Source organism: Lissotriton vulgaris, chromosome 1_1 (assembly GCF_964263255.1).
Source record: "Lissotriton vulgaris chromosome 1_1, aLisVul1.2, whole genome shotgun sequence".
Taxonomy (NCBI): domain Eukaryota; kingdom Metazoa; phylum Chordata; class Amphibia; order Caudata; family Salamandridae; genus Lissotriton; species Lissotriton vulgaris.
The window spans coordinates 1,807,848,655-1,807,872,470 of NC_141685.1; the positions used below are offsets into that span (position 1 = coordinate 1,807,848,655).

The following is a 23,816-nucleotide window of genomic DNA, read 5'->3' on the forward strand; positions in this document are numbered from 1 at the left end:
GATGAAGAGATAGTCCATCTTCAACAGGACGTTCTCCGCCTCCGGGAGCAATGTGTCGAGCTCCAGGCCCACTCCGAAGACCTCGAGAACAGGTCCAGGCGGAATAACATCCGGGTGCGGGGTGTCCCGTCCGCAGACGAGGGGACCGATTTGGTGGCTTATCTACAGGACTTGTTCCGTGAGATCTTGGGGGAAGATACAGACTTCCCGGTCCGCATCGACAGGGCGCATAGGGTGGGCCGGCAGCGCCAGTCATCGGCGCCCCCTCCGGACATTTTGGCGTTCTTGCCTGACTTTCCTTTGAAGGAACGTATCATGGCGGAGGCCCGGAAGAAGCAGCCTTTAACTTTCAGGGAGCGGCCTGTGGCACTCTACCGAGACCTGTCCGCCATCACGTTGCAGAAGCGTAGGTCCTTCAGGATTGCCACTGACTTTCTGCGTGAACACGAGACGCCCTACTCCTGGGGACACCCCTTCCGTCTGATCTTTAGATGGAACGGGGCGCTACACCAGCTGCGCTCCCTACAAGACATCTGCGGAGTGTTGGGACTCACGGCCACGGAGGAGGACGGAGCTACGCCGATGTGGAGGCGCCCAGAGAGACGGAGTCGACGGAGATCGACGAGGCGACAATCACCGGCGAGTGCGAGCCGCTCTGATTTCCCCACCATTAGGGCGGATATGGCGGAGGCTTTGAGAACGGCGGCCAGGACCTTGCCTGACTCCAATGGCGTGGCCATGACGGCCTAACTTCACTCCGGGGGGAGAGATTCTTAGCCTCTACGATGCTGGGTTGGGGCCGGGAGTTGGGAGGGAGCGGTTGGAGGTGAGTGGCTGAACGTCCACTTGGTTGGTTTCTACGGACTTGCCCGTTCGGGCTTGACTGAGACAATGGGGTGTTTTCACTTGTTTTTGGTTTTGGCTAGTTGCCATAAGTATGTTTTGGGAGGGTGTAAGTGTTGTTTTGTTGTTAGGGGGGTCCCGTCCGATGCTGCCCATGCACACGCTCGGCCTGTCTTGGCCTTTCCCGCGCGCCTGCCCCATGCGCCCCCCCCGCTGATCCCTTGCTTGCTACATAGCGCTCCTGTTCCCCGGGTGGAATGCCGTCCTTAAAGGTAGTGACCCTTAATGTTAAGGGTCTGAATAACCCTGTGAAACGCAGAGCGATCCTATCCCTGTTGGAGGGGACGCAAGCGGATATATGCCTTCTGCAGGAGACCCATCTGCTGCCCAAGGATTGCCATAGGTTGCGCTCTGCCAAGTTCCCCACCCAATTCTTCTCCTCAGCAGCGACCAAGACTGCAGGAGTCGCCATTCTTTTAGCTAGCTCTTTCAGGGGCGAGGTGCTGTATAAATATGCCGAACAAAAGGGGAGGCTTCTTGCATACCGCATGCGACTTGGGGGAATTGCTTTCACGGTTGGCTCAGTTTATAGCCCGAATGATCACCAGGATCGCTTCCTGGATTCAGTGTTGGTGGACGTCACTGCCTCGCCCGATCGCCATGTTGTCCTGGGGGGAGACTTGAACATCGTCTTCGACTCAGCTATGGACAGGTCTGCGCAACGCTCCCCACAGACGGTGGAACATTCCCGCGCGGTGTAGGACCGAATCGCAGAGATGGACTTGCACGACCTCTGGCGCGCTATGCACCCCACCGATAGGGACTATTCCTATTTCTCCCATGCGCACCGCACTTATTCGCGGTTGGACTACCTCCTAGTGAGTGGCCCGCTACGCACAGCCGCCACGGCGGCGGACATCGGGGTCCTGTCCCTGTCCGACCATGCGCCGGTTTCCGGCGTCTTCACATGGCCAGCGGCCTCCCCCTCTCGAGGGACGTGGCGGCTTCGTGATACTCTCTTACATAAGAAGTCTGTTGTGAAGCGCGTAGGGGAGGTCATTCAGGATTATTTGGCCCACAATGGCAACTCCGACACGTCTCAAGCGACGCAGTGGGCGGCCTTGAAGGCGGTCCTCCGTGGGGAATTTATCTCCATCTCCTTGGCCGAGAATAGGGAACGGCAGCGTAAGAGGGACGAACTGACTGCGCAGGTCAGGGAGCTTGAGCAGGTTCACCGCCGCACAGGGGTTCCTCGAGTTTGGAGGAAACTGAAGGCGGCGCGGAAACTCCTGTCTGCACTAGACCTAGATAGGGCGGAGTATGCCGCCCTGCGCCTGAAGCATGCCTTTTACACGGGGGGGACAGGTGTGGTAAGCTCCTGGCCTATCGGCTCAGGGTTGCACAGCAACGTAATGTGGTGAAGGAACTAGTGGGTGCGGACTGGGTTACTGTTTCTGGTGACGCGGAGGTGGCGGATTCCTTTCGTAGCTTCTACGAAGCGCTATATGCCGCGGAGCCCTCTTCGCCGCGGGACGCCGAGGACTATTTGGAGTCAGTGGCCCTCCCGGTGCTAGAGCCCGCCCAGGCGGACCACCTAGAGAGGGACATCCATGTGGAGGAAGTCATCTCCGCTATAGCGCGACTGAAGCACGGTAAGGCCCCGGGCCCGGATGGCTACACAGCCTTGTTTTATAAGACCTTCTGCTCCGTTGTGGCACCAATCCTGACTCGCTTGTTCAACTCCTTCTCCGAGCCTGGCGCTTTCCCGCCGGACCTTCTTAATGCAACTGTGTCGGTCATTCCGAAACCCGGGAAGGATCGGACCTTGTGTGGTTCGTATAGGCCTATTTCACTCTTGAATGTTGACCTCAAGCTCTATACGGGGATTCTAGCGTCCAGGCTTGGACTACACCTACCGGGCCTAGTGGAGGCGGACCAAGCTGGCTTTGTACCCGGTAGACAGACGGTTGACAACACCAAGAGAGTGACGCACATACTAGAAAAGGCCTCGCGTGTCCCGGGGGAGCGGATGTTGCTGTCGGTTGATGCGGAGAAGGCCTTTGACAGAGTTCATTGGCCGTACCTTGAACTGGTTCTCAGGAAACTGGGAATCGGCGAGAAGTTCCGCACCATGGTCTTCAATTGTTATAAAAGACCATCAGCGTCGGTACGGGTCAATGGGTGTAGCTCTGGTAGTTTTGCCATCGAGCGCGGTACGAGACAAAGGCTGCCCCCTCTCGCCGCTTTTGTTCGCCCTCTACATGGAGCCGTTTGCCCAGAGGATTCGCAATAATCCTGACGCTATTGGGGTTAAGATGGGTCAATATGTCCATACTGTCAGCCTTTACGCGGACGATGTCCTGCTGACCCTAGACGACCCCAGGAGGTCACTCCCTGCTTGCGTCCAGGAACTGGACGCCTTTGCACGGGTGGCCGGCTTTAAAATGAATATGGCCAAGTCGGCGGCACTGGACGTGTCGCTAGCCGCGGACACCAGGAGAGACCTTCAGCGTCTTTTTCCTATGCAGTGGTCCTCGTCTACGGTGCCATACCTGGGGATCCTGCTAGCGCCCTCGCTGCCTGAAATGGTTACAGCTAACTACACTTCCCTCAGCAGGAAGATTAAGGAGGAACTCGGCCGATGGAGCAAGGGCCTGCTTTCGTGGCTGGGCCGTATCGCGGCGGTGAAGATGACGGTGCTGCCCCAGATCCTATACCTCTTTCGCGCTCTACCTCTCCAGCCCCCTGTGGGTTGGATACAGCAAGCGTAGGCTGACATCTCCCGCTTCGTTTGGAAAGGCCGCAAGCCACGGATGAAGAGGGTTCTCTCCACGCTCCGGAGGCGGGGGGTCTTGGTATCCCGGATCTCCGGAAGTACTTTCAGGCGGCGCAACTCCGATACTTGGTGGAGTGGAGCAGGTGGGAATCCGACAAACACTGGCTTTTTCAAGACCAGGCGGTGGCGGGCCGTACCCTCCAGGAGGTTCCGTTCCTGCGCCGCGCGCATCGCCCGGCTAATCTTTACGCCTCTTTTGTCACCCGGGTCCCCCTGCGGGTGTGGGATGCGGTCTCCGAGCCCCGTGAACTAACTACCTTCCCCTCGCCGTTCACGCCCATAGTTGGTAACCCGGACTTTGCCCCAGGCTTAGAGCCGGGAGCTTTTTCCCATTGGATGAGCGCAGGCTGCAGGGCACTTTTCCAGATTTACGGGCCGGAGGGCGTGATTCCTTTCCAACAACTCCGACAGGAATTTGGCCTGACGGAGATGGACAGACTGCGCTATATGCAGGTCCGACACTGTGCTCTCCAACCCCAAGTACGCGACGTCGCAGCCCGCCAAATCACACCTTATGAGCGGTGGCTGGTGACCCGGGCCTCGGACGCCAAGCTCATTACCGATCTGTATAAATTCCTTCAACCCCCGACGTTCCACTATCATAATCCGGGGAGGGAGCGCTGGCACAGAGAATTGGGCAGGACACTAAGCCACAAGGAATGGGACAAGATCGCATATCGGGCGAGGCATTCTGCATACCACACTGGGCTTACGGAGACCTTTACTAAGGTGTCCACTTATTGGTATTACACCCCGGAGAGGCTATATGAAATGCACAAACACACCGACAAGGGATGCTGGCGGGGTTGTGGACAGGAGGGTACCCTTTCGCACATACTTTGGGCTTGCCCGGTGCTGACTGCTTATTGGAAGGAGGTCTTGGATGAGGTAGATAGACACTTTGAGATTGAGCTGCCGCGCTTCCCAGCGTATGTTTTGTTAGGCCTTCCCAATGACCTAATGTACCCGTTGAAGTCCCGCAGGGGTAGGCAGATTGCTATTGCGCTAGGCTCAGCGATCCAGAATATCCTTGTCCACTGGCGCACCGCCACTGTCCCCTCCATTACTGGTTGGCTACATAGACTCTGGCAGGTATTAGGTATGGAGAAGATGTCGCTTACAGTGGCTGGGAATGTAGATCAGTTCGAGGAGCTATGGCAACCTTTCCTGGCACTACTGTCCACGGAATTCCGGGAACTCACCTGCCCGAGGTACCTTCGTCTTCTTAGGCTAACGCCACCGGCGGCCCCGGCAGATTAGGACAAATAGGGAATAGGGGCGTAGGGGATGGGGGTAGGCTGTTTGGGGCGGGTTATTCTACTACGGGCCATTGGACGGGGGAGTTGGGGTGTTGTTTCCTTTCTCTTTTTTCTTTCCTGGGGGTGGGGGGCTCGGAGGGACTGGGTTGTGTTTTGGTGGTTCGCTGTAAGCTACTCGCGCTCAGCTTTGGGTGGGGGGTTGGGGAACATGAGAGGGTTATGTGAACTGCCTTATTGCCTTACAATTGATGTCTTCCCCTCCTGGACCACCGACCTCCCTTTTGACCAGAGCTTCTGAAACACGCTTCTTTTTCTTTTCACTGTATTGTATGTAACCTTAACCTCCTACTCCCCTTCCCCCATGTTTCTTTTGTCTCAATAAAAATGCTTTAAACCTAAAAAGAGCACAATTTTAAAACTTTTTTTAAAATAATTACATTACAGGTTTAAAACGTTATATTGTCAGTATGAATTTATTTATCTACATTGAGAACTAGTATATCCAAATATTACAGCTGGCATCCTATTAGCTATTCCCCATGAGTGTACATGTTCTCTACAGGTGGCCGATTTTTTTCGCATATTTTTTATTACTAATCTTGATGTATATATACACTCCTTTATATTTATAGGAAAGGATACCTGTGATCAAGAAATGTATAGATGTGCTTTTTAAAAAAATGTGTTGGAGATCTGCAACTTTTATGTTTTTTTGTTTTTTTAAACCGAATAAAGTATTTTGAAATTGAGTAGTACACCTGTAGTCTTTGGGATATCCCTTCAATAATGCTTTAATATAAAATGTCCTCACTGGAGGATCTAAGTCTAGAAGAGACATTGTATGTTCATCCCTGCCCTGAACTGGCACACTGGAAAGATAAACACCTGATCCCTTTCACATTCTCAGCTAACGGCCCTGGTACCCCCTAAACATCCATGCATCAGGAGTTTAAAAAGTGTATTTTTCCTATTGCGGTTTGAGTTGTGATCCGCAGCACAGGCCGCAATAGGTAAAATACGCTTTCCAACTGCTGTGAAGGTGGTTGCATCGTAATTTGAGAAGCGGGACCATCAACTCCTTGTCGGGCGATCCCATTTCCAGCACAATGCCGGTTGGGCACACGTCTGACCCGCATTGTAATGAGGCCGTAAATGTAAATTTCAACCCTACTACTCATATGCTGGTTTGTATTGTTCAGTTTTCTATATTTCATCTCTGTGCAATTTGACTTTTCCAAAAATTATAGTGATGAAGAGAAACATTTATTGTTATGCAAGTATCTGTGGCTCAGCATCCTTCATTTTTGGTAATACACTACATAGTGTTGTTTTATTTATGTAGCAAATTTGTAGAACATAGTATACAACTAACGGGAAATCTTGTGCACAGTTCGGGACAGAGAGAGGTAGGTTGGGATCTAGGTTATGGTGATTTTTCTTACAGTAACATGGTTGTTCATGCTGCATATGTCTAGAGGAGGTTTGTTTCACAACATGGCGATGAGGAGTGAGAAGGCATGGCACACAAGTGTCTGGCTTGATATAGCACAGCGTTGAAGGACGAGTACAGATTTCTGGTAATAGGGTTATGGATATGTTTGAGGAAGAGGTGGCAGATCTGTGGAATGCATGAGTCATTATGCTAATGCGTTTGGAGACTAGAGGAAGCCTGGAAAGATGAGATGGGGTCTCATAACCATAGCTTCATAAGCAGGTGGGCTGCAACATTTTGATTTTGCTATCTTCATTAAAGGTTTAGTGACAATCTACACCAAGACTATGTCCATGGAAGAGTTGCCAACATAAATACTTTCACCTACAGAAATGGCAAGTAAGGAAAGACTTAGGTAACACAAACAGCAGCTGACCTGAAAAGTCAAGGAAAACCCCCACAACTTACGTGTTGTTTTAAGTGTCATGAAAGAAACCTCCTCCCCCACCCACCCCCATCTCGAGGAGCCCAAAGAAGAGTTGTCAATGGTTAATGGGATTGTTTAGGAGGTTTACCTCATTCTTGTCACAAATAAATGTTAGCTGGCTTTGGCAGCACACAGACGAAAAGAGAGAGTTTGAGACCAGACTTATCATATACGTCAAAACTGTTGAGCGGCTGAGCACACCCATGCCAGCACCCTCGCCTGCTGGCTGTGCAGAGTAGAAGGGTATCATTTCCCGATAAAAACAACTTGACAGATGGAACAGCTGAGTTTTGGTCCAGCCTTAATATTACCTTTTGCAATGTTGATTTCTTTAGAAAGAATGGACATGATATATGTCGATAAATGATTCTCCAAATGTCATTAGAGGGAGTCATGAAAATACAGACCTACTTAATATAGAATGTTCTTGTCCATTGAGCAGCCAATCCCCAGACCTATTGTTGAATTTCCACAATCTAGCCTGAACAGTAAAAGCAGAAGTGAGCACAGCTACACCATTTTGTAAAAACACAGGAAGCGCAGCATCTTAGCCAGCAGTCAAACAAAGATCTATCATGGGCTTGTCTTCATGGGGTGTTGAGAATAAATACATCTTCTGTCCTCAACTCTCAATCTGTTTAGCAAGAATATAGGAATGCTTTCTTGGAATTCAGCTGGGCTTTACAAAGGAAAAAGAAACTATTTGAGATCTCAAAAATCTATAATCTGCCTGCAGGAAGCATGGATATCACTTGTTTTTAGTAGAGTCTTATGTCTTCAACTGACCTGCCATTCCTAATAACAGGTAATTCTAACGGAAGCATTGCCATATTATTATCAACAAATTTTGACTAGAAAATAGAACACATCCCATAAGAAAATAATCTACTTCAAGGTCTAAAGACAGAGTTTTCAGCCGCAAACAAATTGCAAGGGTATTTTCTTTTACAATTTAATGTCTATGTTCCCCAAGGTTCGCAAAAAACATATCTTCAATGATGTTTTTGGTTTCATAAACAAAATAAGAGATAAAGAGATAGCTTTCTGGATATTAATCATAGGTGATTTCAATGCCAAGATTTCTTATGCACTAATGCAAGTCTATCTGTATACTGAGCTGGAATATTCCACACAAAAAAACTACCGCGGGGATAAACGTAATATACTCCTTCTGGATGAAATTACGATGTTGGGTGCGGTAACTCAAAATGGCTGAAAAGAACGCAATATTCCAGCAAAGCAGACAAGACATGAGCCTTTCTTCTCTACTGTTACACATTACAATATTGCATTTCATGCAGCATTTGATTTGAAATCACAACTGACTAATTGATACATCATATGGCGATCATGCCCTTCAATTCTTTTGGAAATATCTTTAGAAAAACAATACACGGACTGGTCACATGATACAAGTATTGGTATTGTTGATATACAATAAAAAAAACTTGCTGAGTTTATTGGAATCCCGGTAGCATTACCTTTTAAATGAGCTTGTTGCCTCATTTCATATGATTTTCCAAGATATATCCACTAATGATCTGTACATATGAATTACTAATGAATGATTTAGTTAACCATCTAAAAATAAAAGATAAAAGTGCTTTCGCAATGGAGGATCGGCAAAGAATAAAATGGAAATTCAGCAATCCATAGAAACAATCAATCATATTGTAAACATTATCTATTTCTTTGGCTTGTAAAAAGTCAATAGAATTCCTTAAAGAAAAATGGAAAAGATATCGGAAGGCACACAGGTGATGACAGCAGGATCTAACCAGGTTCTCTCTACATCAAGCTGAATAAGAAGAAAAATTGAATTTCTTGGTGAATTGTAACTCTAAAGTCTAGTTTAAAAAAAAAAATCCTACCGCTAATGAATGACCAGTAGAAATCTGGACTGGCTAAAATCATGAATATCTATCAGATTAACAAGGATGCTCAAAAATGTAAGTGTACTGTTGCCTCAAAGTTAATTCTTCTTCCAAATTACGACCATAGAAGAACCAGAGCTTCTGCTGCAATGGAGCCAGACAAAATTCCAATCTCCATAATTAAAAACAATCTGGGAACGTGGGCCAAAATGTTGGGCCTCCTATTTGAATTCAGTTTCTCTAATGGCCTGCTCCCAAAATCCAATAAAGGGAGTGTTATAGCGCCTCTCTACAAGAAAGGACCCAAAGAAGTTCAGGGAATTAATGTCAAATCGCAAGAGTTTTGCTATGAATGTTTTTGAACATTTAGAGATCTGGACCAATGAAGTCAATATTATCCGAATAGACCAATATGGTTTTAGATTTATTCGCTTTGTCACACACATCGAAGTACTGCAGTCCATTTTTTATATGTAACAAAAAATTATGTATTTCTTTGTGCAGTTTTTAATTGACTTCTCTTCTGCATTTCACATGGTGACAAGGCGTACGCGGGGGCTAAAATTGGCATCAATTAAGTATTACCAGCAGTCTATTCTGATTAATAGTTTCTCTTTCTTCCAACTAGTGCAAATTATTATTATTAGGGGGCACTAAAGGTCTATTTTCTCCAATATCCACTCCAAATGGATTAAAACAGGGTAGCATGTTAAAGTCATTGCTATTTTCACTTTACTTATCAGATTTTCCCCAGCAAAACTATGATTGAAGCATCTGCACACCCACATATAGATGATGTAATTCTGTCTGACCTCACTCTACTGGCCCTTCAATGAAACCTGAGAGTGTTGCACAAATATGCTGGAAAGCATTTCTTTAAAATTAATATAATATACATGGTATATGAGCAATGAAAAGTTGGAAATGGTAAATTAGTAGGCCTACTTCGATAGAATCTTTTCCAGCAACTTAAATGATACATTTGAATTACAAATTATGGCATTAAAGCTCTGGCCCATGCTTGCTCTCTCCAGCACTTTTATAATTCCACTAGGATATGGCATTATAAACATAGAATAAAAATTTGTAAAATTTAAATCCTTCCTACATTAAGCTATGCTTTTGAATATACACTAATTGCCCTTTTGGTCACTTCCTAATACTTGTGAAGGAAAGACTTTAAAAAGTATAAGCTATTCGCTCTCAGAAATAATTGATTGGATTTGAACTTGGACTTTGATACATTTTTCAAGCTCTCTCTAACAATTTGATGGAGGTATAAACACCTGTATACACCAAATTAATCTTTAAAACCCCTATATAGGAAGATCTTGTGAAATAATCAAGTGACTGCGTGATTTTTAGAAGAAATGTAAAAATAGCTGTTGAATATTATAACTGAAACATGGATGTCTTAGTTCATGGTACTCTGTGCATTTTTGATTTGTCCTTAGAACTCACACTACAGTTAAGTTATTCTCTAGATAGGGTGCACTGCTCTTTGATGAAAACGCATATCAGCATATGTTCTGATACTCAATTTGGCCAAGTACAATCTGAGCTTTCTTTTCGTATTTTCCATAATTTTAGGCATTTTATTATGATTTTTCGTATAAAGACTGTACCTCTTAATACCCCCAAAATGAGTTGCAATATTAACTATTCTAATTCTACTCTTTGTGAACTCTGTCAAATAGGAATTCAAAATGTGTTCCAAATGCTCCATCTTTGCTCAGCATTTAAGGGGCTTAGAGTAATATACTTAATTGCAACAATAAACAATTATAATACGGACACAGCTCAAGCTTTGATTCAATTAATTAGGAATCCTCCTAATGAACTAATTTGTTTAAAAAAATATTTTAAACGTTTTTTTTACCACTGCTTTAAGGAATGTTATTGCAATAGCTCATTTTTCCGATTAATTATTGATTTTATGAATATTATTTTGTTGGTTTTACCTTATATTGATGGTGTAGAACGTAGACCTCAGTAGCGCTCAAAATAAATTTTTTAATAAACTTGAAACTTCAATTTTAGTTCACCCAGAAATATATTGCAATAATAAACACACGAAAAAACACAAGGATAGGGTATGAATATGAAGATAGCCACAACGGAGAAGTTTAGGTATGAACATGGCGGGGGTGGGGCAGCAATTTCATTTAAGTCTGCTAGGGATCAGACAATCTAAGTGTTAGACCTGGCATCTTTGGCGTGTTTTTCCCATTATATTTTGTTTCTGTGCACTACAAATACTTTCCTTTGAAGTGCACCTACTTCAAAAGGCAGAAACTGGAATAAATAAGTACTGGCGCTGTGACCCCATATTTTTAGAATACTTCTTGACTAAGAGGAGATTCTGCCAAGAAGAGCTGGACAGCTGTAGGAGGGTAACTGCCACTCTGCTTGTTGCTGTGTTGTGCTGGCCTACAGCCTTCTGCTTCTGTGTTGGGCAGTGAAGGGACTGGACTTTGCTTGCTGTATCTGCCTGCAAAGGTTCTCCAAGTGCCTGTGTGTGCTTGACTCCTGTTAGGAAGTCTCAGGGCCATCAAAGACTTTGTCTGCAGCCCCTGAACTCCTCTGCTGGGAGTTCTGACCTGCCACGTTGCGCCAATTTCTGTTCTGGGTTCTTGGGGGGTGGGGGAGTGGTTGCTTTGCTGCAAGAACTGAAGAAAATCCATGCATCCACCTTCAGGGCCTGTTTTTCCCACCGTGCAGTTCGAAAACCAATGCATCGCCATAGGGCAGTTGAAGAATCGCCGTAGCGCCTGTTGGGCAGCCAGAAGGCTGCCGTAATGCAAGTCCCAAGCACTCTGTCACCGGCACCCACTCAGACTACAATGGTGGCCCTGCTAGGCAGCTGAAGAAATCAAAGCATCACCTACCACGCAGCTGGAAAAATGACAGTGCCCGTTTCGCAGCATCGATCCAGAGCATCTGGCTTTTCAACGCATTGCATCTGTGCTCCAAGTTCTTCATCGACGTGGCCCAGCAGTAAGGGGCTGGGGCCAAGTGTCTGGAAATCGGCACATCACCTCCCCTCACAGTAAGGAACCGATGCATCACCGCCCCCCCAGGAGTAAGGAACAGACACGTCACCTCCCCTGGGAGTAAGGAATAGACGCATCTTTTTGCTTTTCCAGCACCTCACCTTCCCTTCACCTGTTTTCGGCTTTAATTTTGATGCATCCCAGGTACTTTGTTATAAAGGAGGCACATCCATAGTTTTCTGAAAAGCGAACTATTTTGTATCTTTTAAAGGAGAATATTTGCTTGTTTATGTTGGATTTTTGTCGTTTTGGTCTTGTTTGATTCAGATAAATACTAGTGATTTTTCCAAACTGGTCTGATGCTTTACACCTTGCCTCGGAGATAAGCCTGACTGCTCGCGCCAAGCTACTAAGGCGATGAGTAGGGGTTACCTTGGGTGTGCAAATCTCTTACCCAGACTAGAATAAGGGTCCATGCTTGGACAGGGTGCAAGTCACTGCCATCTAAAGACCCCCATTTATAACACTAAGCAAAGGTCATGTTGCAGATTTTAGCAGCATTCATGTGGAAGGGCAACCTAATGGTTTAAGCTCTTCAAAGCTGTGGATATTCTTAGGAGGATTTCCTTACCACTATTATCATCAGTAAGCACTCTCATGCCATCATGTATGAAGTGCATGATGATTGTTGTCCCATGCTGGGTGGAAGCTCTGGACCATGAGCCAGCAGACGGCTAGCATTAAACAAAGTTTCTTTCCAGGGAATTAGCTTCCTCTATAGCACTGGTCATTTTGTCTGACCCTGCTACCACGTGTGACATTGGTGGGTGAGGCTAAATTGGCATCATTTTCAGTTTCCTGAAAAAATTGGTTTGGAATGCTGACCCAGACCATTGCTAGTAGCAGAGACTTGCAAACATTCCACCCATCACCTTTTGTTGTTTTAATATACCTTACTAAACACGGGCAGAAATGATTTCTGTGGTTCAGTCTTGAAGACAGAAGTGTGTTTACAACAGTCACTTTACGGCGGAAAGCCTATATGCAAAGACTATCACAGTGTGCAAAAAAAAGAAGCAGGCCGCAACACTGGTCTGAGAAACAAGGAGGAATCCATAACAGAAAGGTTTGACAAGCATCCTATATGATCATAACACATGGGCAAGTGGCGGATTTGTGCATCGTTTTCTATTTTCACAAGAAAAGGCAGGAAAAAATGCCTGGGGGATGCCACTTATCCTACTCGCATTTCTATCCGACGGAAACCTCATCTGTGACAGAAATATGTTTATGGTAATATCCCAGGAAGGACAGAGCGAATGATTTCACTCTAAAATATATTTTCAAAAACATCCCATAGCATACAGCAAAGGTGCAAAGTATTTTTAACCAGGGGCCTGGGATACAAATGACAGAGGTGCTCGTCCCATCAAGTTGCAATTGTTTTTCATTTTCTTTTCAAGTAAGTCATAACTACAAAGGTCTCTCAAAGTTGTCAAACATCTTATTAATATTCATTACAATTTTATCCATGGTCTGTAAAAAATACACTTGCATGATTTAAGGCAATGTTTCCAAAATTGTGGGTCGCAAAGAGATTTTTGGCTGGTCGCCAAAGTCCAGGCATTAAAAAAAGATGCCTTGAAATTCTCTATTTATCATTTCAAATTTACTTCACTTAATAGGCCAAGGTCAAATGTCAGGCTATGTTTTCTGCTGCCTATTTTTTAGCATGGAGGCTTCCGTTTATAAACTCCTCTCACTTTTCAGTCAGAGAAAGAAATATAAAGTGAATAATGTACCTATTCTGCCGGATTAAGGAAAGCTGGAGAGTGGGGGGGCACTAGGTGGCGCCAGAGCAAGATGGTTGCCCTGGCGTAGAGCTCCCGCCGAGCCGGGGGATAAATTAATCATAATCCTCATCCTGACTTGAAAAATGCTGCTTTCACCTACACGGCTGGTACTGTAAAGGTGTTGTGCGACTTCGGAGGAAGTTTAGGCCCGCTCGTGAACCGGGGCTCCAGAAGGCAGCAGTGATTTAAGTGGCGGTGCGACGGCCTGATAGAGCTGAAGGCTTAGGGCGGACGCGGTGTCCACGCGGGGCCCGGGATCTCGGGCCTACAACCCCTGTGCCGTCTCCAATCGCCGGGACGGCGAAAACGCGGTTGTCCCTGCCTGACCCTCCACCTCAGCACCTGGAACGCGGCGGCTGTGACACGGGCCGGAGACGCGCGGAGGACTGCAACCACCACTACTGCCATAACAGGTGAGGAGGGGAGGCAGCAGAGCGGCGCTCCTGGGGTGGTGGCGGAGGAGCTGCGGTCTGAATTCTGACTGTGCGTGACCACCTACGAAAGGGGGATTTCAGCAGGAGGCCGCCCCCCCCGCGGAGGGCGATACTGGCTGCCATCTTAGGAGCCTGGGACCATATGGGCGCCCTGGGCCGACATGGACCACAGCCACAGCTAGAGAGAGTGCTGACACAACACGACTGCCCTGCCATGATACCCAGCAGCTTCCCCACAGCGCTCGACTCCTGCACTTACCCACCTCGAGGGTGCCCACTGCGAATAGCTCAACAACAAGAACAAGAACAGGGGAGTTCCCAATCTTAAGAAGGACCCAAGGGGTTCCAACAATAAATGAGGGACGCCCACAGAACTGCTCAAAATTCTTAGATTATTAAATCATTTGTTTATTATCATAGAAAAATATATAACAGATTTTGATTAATTCAGTAAAACGTACATTGTTTCATCAAGAATTGGTATATCATCAGCCCAAGGGACACAAAAAACACTAAAAATTGGCACACAAATCACTCACTCATTCTCTCAAATACTGACTCATTCCAAGACTATAAGCATTCATACTCTACTCAATCAACAATCACAAATAATCAGGCAAACATTGAAAAGCGCCAACACTCGTTTCGGAACAGTGCCAATATGGGAAATTCCTTCATCAGGGCGCATGTCATCAGAAGCACAAATTGATCAGGTCTCACTGGAGATCCTGTGACAGCATGGTGTAGAACAGGTCCAAAGTAGTGCATGAGGGCAGAAAGAGCATATCCAATGTTTTTAAGAATGGACTGCTCACAATCAGAAACCAGTTCATAAGAGATGTGTGGACCGGGAAATCACATCTCCAAACCAGGGAGGCAGGACAAATAATGTAATGGCTGCACCGGAGAATCAATATGAAAGAAAATGCAGGCTGAAAAAGCAAGGCGGTCTGGGTCAGTCAACCTTCCAGGTAAACTACGTCCAAGAGATGAACAGGACGCCACGTAAAGGGCAGAGACATCATGACTCAACAATATAATTCTATTCAAGAATCCAGGATCAGATCCACGAATGGCCAGTAAATAAAGAATGGGTTCCAAGGAGATACTCGCCAGGGATACTTCCCACGAATCGCGATGGGGTCTGCCGCCCAGCCCGCCACGCTTCCCCACAGCGCTCGACTCCTGCACTTTCCCACCTCGAGGGTGCCCACTGCGAATAGCACCATAGTAAGGGCCTGAACCTGGCGGAGGGCAGTACCCGCCATCCCATGGCTGCATGAGGTGGACGCATAGTGGGCACAGCAAATCTGACGTAGCACCATTATCTTCCCTCCCCTGTTGGCGCTGCATAATAGGACTCAGTGCGGCACGGCAGGGAGACTGGCAGCACTCGCAGGGTACGGCACAACGTCGTGGGCCCAGAACAGACGAGGGGGGAAGGCCCTGCGTGGCAAGACGTTGACATTGAGGTTTTGCGCCAAGAGAATCCTATGCTGCACCCCCATTGATCCTTTCCTACCACCACCACGCTGCGGGCTGAGGCGATCCACTTTTGAGTTCTGACTGTTTCAGGCCTGGCCCACTGGGGGTTTCTAAGAGTCAGGACACGGCTCTAGTTGTACCCCGGGCCTCTTTCATTGCATCCACTGAAGGCGCTGACGCTGCTACCTCTATCCCCCACATATGCTGGAGGTGGGTGAGCCGGGTGTGGTCGGCAAACATGGGCAAGACGGAGCCACGGCAGTCTAAGCTGCCCTTTGACACCTGCAAGACACCGAGTTCTGCACCTAGAGGCCAACACGACGACGATCCCCCAGAAATGAGGGAGTCTGGTTGGAAGGAACTACTGGTGAGCATGCAGCAGAGTTTATCCTCTATTGACTCGAAAATAGACACAATGACCCTTCGCCTAGACAATGTCGTAGCGAAACTTGACGGCCATGAAGAAAGACTGAAGGAGGCTGAACAACGCGCGTCGGATTTAGAGGATGGCGCAAGCACGAGCAGGCAGGACGTATCCCAAATGGACAAGCTCCTGAAAATCATCTCCGACAAAAATGAGGAATTGGAATCCCGCTCTCGGCGGAACAACGTCCGCATGCTAGGACTGGCCGAGACGACCAATACGGGGCGGCTGGAGGACTTCATGGAGAAGCTACTGGCAGACCTGTTCGGCAGGGACTCCTTCTCCGCACAACTGGTTATTGAGAGTGCCCATCGTTCCTTGGCCACTAGACCCCCTCCAGGGACTCCACCTCGCCCAATAATAATGAGATTCCTCAACTATCGAGATCGAGACACCTTGCTGCGGCTGGCGAGAGAAAAGGGGGAAGTGAAGTATGAGAATACCACCCTCTCCTTCTATCCTGACTTTACACAAGCAGTGCAGGACGCGCGTCGAAAATTCCTTGGAGTGAAGAAGCAGCTCCAGTCCCACAGCACCCAGTATGCCATGCTGTATCCCGCACTGTTGCGGATGCATCACAGAGGGCGACAAAATATCTTCACCTCACAACAACAGGCGGAGGATTTCCTCAAGCGCGACCGCCGCTCCGCTTCTAGGGAAGCTGCTGCAAGACAGTTCGAGATCTCACTAGCCGCTGTCGGAGCCTTCCTGAACGAGATGGGCTTCATATCACACTGAGACCACACCGGAGAGGCTGCCGAACACCTAAGAGACGCTCTCCAGAGTGGTGATTTATGACTGTTATTGAACTGATGGCACATGCTGTCCCCCAGCCACCTGCCCTCGTCCAGTCAGATCGACCCCTGGTTACGGGAGGTTGTGGATGGGTGAAATAAGAGAGGCAGAGTGGTATTGGTGGGAGCCCCTCTTGCGGTCCCCCCCCTATTGGGGCATTACCCTTAGTTCATTGACTTTTCTGTTAGTTCGCTCCTTACGAGCATGGACCCTAGGTTCTATGGGAGTTGCTTGGGGGAGCGGGATGTTTATTCCTGGCGAGTTGGGTCAGCCGGTGTGGGTGTGAAGGGGTAGGTCGGGGTGCATAGATGCAGTTTGTTGGTGAGTCAAGGCAGTGTACCTGGAAACGATGGCATGTGCATCAAAATACTCTCCATGACTATGGGTGAACAAGAGGGCAGCAGCGCCAGTCTTAACATTCTGTCGTGGAATGTGCGAGGGCTTAATGATCCTCGAAAATGACGGCAGATTCTGAGATACCTGGATCGACATCATGTTCATATGGCTCTCCTACAGGAGACGCACTTAGCAAAGGGTGGCACCCCCAGATTCGCGTCCCGATGGGCTTCTCATAGCTGCTTTGCCTCCTATTCATCTTATGCCAGAGGAGTAACTATACTTATCAAACGGGACGTCTGATTTGTGGAGGGGGGGCAGGACTCTGATCCGGAGGGCAGGTATTGTTTGCTGTGGGGGTTGCTCCAATCGCATGACATCGTACTGGTGAACTATTACGGGCCAAACGTTGATGATCCCCACTACATGTTAACGCTAAGAGGTAAAGTACGCACGCTGGGATGCAGATATGTTGTCTGGGGGGGGGTGATTTCACTACAGTGGTTAATCCCTTCTGGGATAGATCAAACGTGGCGGCAGCGCATTACACCTCCTCCCAACGCACCTTACAGGACGTCATAGTTACGGAATGTTTAGTGGACTACTGGCGCTTCTTGCACCCCTCAAAGAGAGAAGGCACACACCACTCATCCATGCATAACACCTGGGCCAGGTTGGACTATGTGCTCCTTGCGAAAGGTATGACTAATTGGGTGACTGGGGCGCTACACATGGCCAAACCTTTTCGGATCACTCCCCTGTGAAAGTCTCCTTACACCCTCCTGTGGATCTAACACCCTATCTTAGCTGGAGGCTCAACCCCCTGCACCTGCAAGATGCTGTCTTTAGGGCAGAATTGGAACAGGAGATCATAGATTTTTTCCCCAGGAATACTGGCTCTGTAGCAAGTCTCACGGCTGTCTGGGAAGCTTTTAATGTAACCGTGAGGGAGTGGTGTATTTCCAAAGGGGGTGGGATCATGCGGGACCTCAGGCAGACCTTGACTACAATAGAGACTGAAATGAAGGCTCTGGAGCGGGAGGTGTTAGAACGGGAAGACTCAGGACCCCAGAAAGCCACATTAAGGGAGAAGATATTGAAATATATTGGCACTGCAGACAGGGAGAGTAGGTTCCGGGGGAAGCATGTAACCGCTAGACGATACGGGGAAGGGGTTAGGCCTGGAAGGTCCTTGGCGGGGGCAATACGACCTCCTCGCTTTCGCAACTACATTACTGAACTGCGGGACGAACAGGGCACGACATACAGATCCCTACCAGACCAAATGGCTACCATGACCGCCTATTATAAGACATTATATACATCACATAGACAATCTGTGCTTAATTTAGAGGACTATTTTGAGGACGTGGCCCTCGCTTGGCTGGGACCAGTGCAACAAAAATTCTTAGCACTAGACCTCGAAGTGGACGAAATTAAAGAGGCCATTATGGCTATGAAATCGGATAAGTGTCCTAGGTCAGATGGGAGACCCATAGATTTTTACAAGACTTACGTCCATATACTGGCTCCCATTCTCAAGGCTGTCTTTTACGAAGCGTTAGAAGAGGAGTTACTCCCTGGCACCATGAGAGAAGCGCACATACTGTCTTTACTAAAAGCTGGTAAACCTCCAGATCAGTGCGGTTCCTATCGCCCACTGTTACTCCTCAATAGTGATACCAAAATCCTTGCTAAAGTACTAGCCATTAGGTTGAATCTTCTTCTGGAAAAAATAGTGCTGCCGGACCAGGCGGGATTCGTCCCTAATCGGGCTACATCCCACAACCTTCGAACTCACCTGGCGATATTGCAGGATATAGACCCCAAATGCGCGGCGGTGGCTGTCTTTTTGGACGCCACCAAAGCGTTTGACTCAGTGGAGTGGGACTACCTTATTGGGACTTTGAAGTATATGGGATTTCCGAATCAATTCATACAGTGGGTCAAACTCCTCTATAAAGTGCCGCTTGCCAGGGTCCTGCTCAACGGGTCTCGTTCGGACCCCTTTTCCGTTACCAGAGGTACTAGGCAGGGCTGCCCACTATCCCCTGTTCTGTTCGCTATTGCTATTGAGCCACTGGCAGCCAAACTACGCCAACATCATAATCATAAGTTTCCAATTTATCCCTCCAGACAAGTCCTGGTATCCCTCTACGCGGACGATATCACCCTGTACATCCGCAACCCACACCAACACTTAAATCCCATACTGAGGCAAATTATTAAGTTTGGAGCGACTGCCGGAGTACAGATAAATTGGGGAAAATCAGCGGTGTACCCATTAACCAACCACACGCAACCTCACGCCCTGGACTACCCGCTGCAATGGGAGGAGTCAGATTTTAAGTACTTGGGGATACAAGTTTCCAGAGATAAAAACACGTTGATGAGGACTAACTATGGGCGTGCTATGACTAAAGTAACGGATAACATCACAAACTGGCTTAAGCTTCCTCTTTCAATGGCCGGGAGGGTTTCGCTAATTAATATGGTGGTGGTCCCTAAATTTTTATACTTATTTATTAACATCCCCTATCACCCCGGTGCACACTTTTTCGCAACCCTAAAAATTGCAGCTGATCCGTCTAATCTGGGGTGGGAAACAAGCCCGGCTGAAACCGGACACACTCCCACTACCATACCGATTCGGGGGTTTTGATGTACCAGATTTTGAGCAATATTATTACAGTGCACAGGCGCATTTCGCGGTGTACTGGTTTCACCACCCGCTGACATGCCTCATCTCGCAGTTGAGGATGGCCACATGGCGCCGGTGCCACCAGCAGGATACTTGTTCGCCCCCTACAGGGACAGAGACAACGACCCCACTACAGTGGATTGCACGGTTAAGGCTGTCCACTGGTTGGCAAGAACAGAAGGCGCTACGCATCTCTACTCCTCTAGAATACCACTTAGGAATTGCCCGTCCCTGCAGGTGAGGACTGAGAAAATCTGTCAAAACTTATTAACTAAATTGCAGTACTTCATATTGGGGGGGGGGGGGGGGGGAATCTCTTCCTGGATGGGACGTTCCGGTCAAAGGAACAATTTTTTGGTGATACTCCTTACACGTTCATGGATGTGTTTATCTATACTAGGCTCCGACAGAGCGTACGAGCCAAATGTCCCGCTTTCCCAGAGGAGCCGGAGGTGTTCACTTCCCTTCACCTTTTCTTGCAGGACGACACACCCACACACATCACTTCTCTATTATATGCAAGAGTCAGATCTTTGGCACCCACCTTACATGCTAGGGCCAGTGCTGATTGGAACAATGATTTGCCTGAACCACTCACGGATGATCAGTGGGAACTAGCGTGTAAACAGACGGAACTTGTCTCCGGGAGCAGTAGGCCCCGCCTGCTCCATTTCAAATTTTTACATAGACTATTCCATACACCTGCTTGCCTGCATTGGATGGGATTGCGAGCTGATGACGGAGGGGGGACAGTTTGGGGGGGGGGGGAAATGTCTCAGGAGGCTAATAAGGACGGGTGCTCTTGACCATATGTATATGTTTATTACCCTTTGCCCGGGCTACCCTTTAGAACTTGCAACTTACAGACTGCAGTATGTTCGGATGAGTGAGCTGTATGGTTTCCTAGGTATTTTATGGACTTATACTCAACTCACAAAGACACCATGTAATGCTGTTTAAGAGTGGGAAATGCAAGGGATACTGGGAGAGCAGGCGGGAATTTGTGCGGGAGGGGGGAGTTTACAGGTTGATGATACATTTGTATTGCATATCGGACGTGATCCTGCAAATGATATGTGCATTGTATGACAAATGCAAATAAATTTTAAAAAAAAAAAAGCTGGAGGGTGTCATTTTTTTCTTCTTAACACATCAAAATGTAAATACCTGTAAATTAACTGTAAACATTCAGGGTTTAGCAAAGCAAATGAAGCACATTTTTTGTAATTCTGAAGTATGAGGATAGCAAAGATTTAAGTAGGATTAGAACAAATCAGGATATTTTACTTAGTGTTGCACAAATAATATTCACTACAACTCAATTTCCACATATCATTTGCGTGCAATATAGTTTTATCGATAAATAGTAAGTTTGTGTAAATTTGGCATCCATTTCAATTAAATGTGCTACGTGTCACCACATGATGCTGTAGTTGCATAAAAAAAAAAAAACACCTGCTGCATGTCCGTTAAAGCTAGGTGGGTTACGAAAGATTGCCATACTAAAAAGTGGGCTGTGGTACTAAAATGTTTGGGGAGCACTGCAATACGGGGAATTATCACCTTCACTACATTATAATTCAGCATTTAAAAACACAAAGAAAAAGCTGAGATAACACAAAGTGATCACAAATGTAAAAATGTGTTGATTGCTACAAAGATCCCTAAGGCTAAACAATTAGTAATACATGTGTAAAGTGGGAAAAAAATCAATTAATCGCAAATGGGCCAAAACAGATTTGAACTTATTTAACATATTCAGTTTAGACTTTAATATTAAGCATGAACTCACTGGGAATTGTTGTGACCACCTCTCCAACCTGTAACCGATATAAAATTGTTGTCTTCCCAGCACCATCAAGGCCCAAAATCAAAATTCGCATCTCCCGGGTTCCAAACAAACTGGAAAAGATGCTTGAAAAAAAGCCACCTAGAAAAAAAGGAAAAGACAAAATGGAATATTACAAATTCACATAAAACACAAACACTCCAAATATGAAATTAAGTGAAACCATCACCGGCGAAGTCAAAAGGTCTTGCCTTCTAGCAACAATGCAGAAGTACCAGCATTGCTTTTTGTTGATGCTGTTAAACAGCTAGAAGTAAAACATAAAATGCTTCCTGCCGATGGAAACAACAAAAATAAAAAAGCGCAATTATGCCTGCATGTGCATGCACTGTTAAGCATGCAAATACATGCTTTGTGATGGCCAGCATGATGGCATACATTTGCGCATGCATCACCTGCAGATGATATAATTCTGTTTGGGGTCACTCCATTGGGCCCACAAAGAAACCGGAGGGTGTTGCATAAACATGCTGAAAAGCATTTCTTAAAGATGAATCTATTAAAAACAAAAACTCTTAGTTTCTGGTGGCAAGAAAAGAGGGCTGAAATATAAATGTCATATGGGCAATGAAATGCTGGAAACGGTAAGGAAATATGTCTACTTAGGTAGAACCTTCTCAAGGAACTTACGTGATAAATTGCATTTAAAAATGTCGGCAATAAAGCTCTGGGCTACGCTAGCTCTCTCCAGCACTTTTATAATTCTACTGGGAGAAGGCATTTTAAACATTTAATACAAATTTATAAAATTGAACCCCTTCCTACATTGTTCTTTTTTTTTTTAGAATATACACTAATTGCAAATTGTTCACTTCTTAATGCTTATGAAAGCAAGAATTTAAATGTTGTAGTGTAAGCTCTGCAATGCACACATAGTATGACGTAACTGTTTTTGAAATGTTATATTTACTGTTCCAAGATGGCAGATGCCAATCTTGAAGTGGTAAATAAAAACGGATGTTAAAGATGTTCGAAAGCAAATTTAATAATTATAATAAAATAATGAGCAGCCTGGTAACCAACAGGAGCTGCTGGACCCCATTTTTTGTATGCATTTTTTTTATTGAACAAGAATGTCGCAAATGTGAGAAGCTGGGGGTGAGCAGGTGAAGGGAAATGTGAAGTAAGCGGACAGGGGGAAAATGGAGATCTTGAAGAGGTGGAAGACAACAAATTAGAAGAAAAAAAAGCCAGGAGGGGTAGAAGAAGCTACAGTTTATCTGGGGATGGGAAGGAAGGTGCAACATGAAACCCATGAGGGAGTGGGTATTTGTGGCGGGAACAAGCTGCAATGGAACAAGCATGAAAACACATGCACTTCCATGGGGTAAAAACAGTAGAAGAACAAGCACTGGCAAAGTCAAGAGATCTGGCCTTTCGCATAGATGCAGTCCCTCAAGACATTACTATCTGTCCTTCTAAAGCCAGAAACAATTGCTTAAAAATCTTTTTAAAAGCTGCAGTAGTTCAAGTTGTTAGTAGATGTCCCTCTCCGATCAAAAGCAACTGCTTGAAAACTCATTTACAAGGCTGCAATGCACAATTACTAAACATATGTTCCCCTCAAGCCAAAGCCAACTGCATGAAATCTTCATAAAGCTGCAGTACCTCAAAGTCGTTATAACATGTCCATCTCGAGTCAGATGAAACGGCTTTAAATGTCCTTCACAAAGTTGAGGGGGTGCGGCTTCAAAATAAAAATAAGCCTATAAGCTTTTTATACTAGACCGATTTCTGCTTGTTTTCTTCTAATATGAATATGCCACAGTTTATTGAGATGAGTCAATACTGCCACTTTGAATAAAAACATCTTGTAGACTATGGACTATATAAGGAAACTAACATATAGAGGTCCTAGTAGAAACAAGTAAATTGAAGAGCCTTTAATCTCTTTCTTAGCAGACTTGTGTTCAACTGGTGTTGCATGCATGTCAGTAAACAGACGTTGCTTACAGTGATGTTAGTCTATAGCTGAACTATGCTAATTCATCATCCTGTGCTGTGGTTGGAATCAGCAAAAGGTCAATGTGAGTTGAGCAAACCAATAGATAAAAAGAAATTGGACAAAAGCCCTTTTACTTATATACATATGTAATATTGCCCTTGTTTTTATAGTAAACTTGAGGCTTGTAAGATATTCACAAACTTGTAGCACCTCATGGCAATACTTATGGTCCCTCTCGAGTCAGAAGCAACACCCTCACAATTGGTTCTC

At 46.4% G+C, this 23,816-nt stretch overlaps 1 protein-coding gene across 1 annotated transcript in view; it reads right to left on the bottom strand.

Moving 5' to 3' along the window:
- The window catches only part of ARL1 (ARF like GTPase 1), a 100,669-nt gene that overhangs the window by 69,199 nt on the left and 7,654 nt on the right, over positions 1–23,816 (bottom strand). Inside the window, exon 2 of the mRNA XM_086919128.1 lies at positions 21,545–21,682. Coding sequence (XP_086775254.1) covers positions 21,545–21,682 — 138 coding nt within the window. The remainder of the gene's footprint in view (positions 1–21,544; positions 21,683–23,816) is intronic.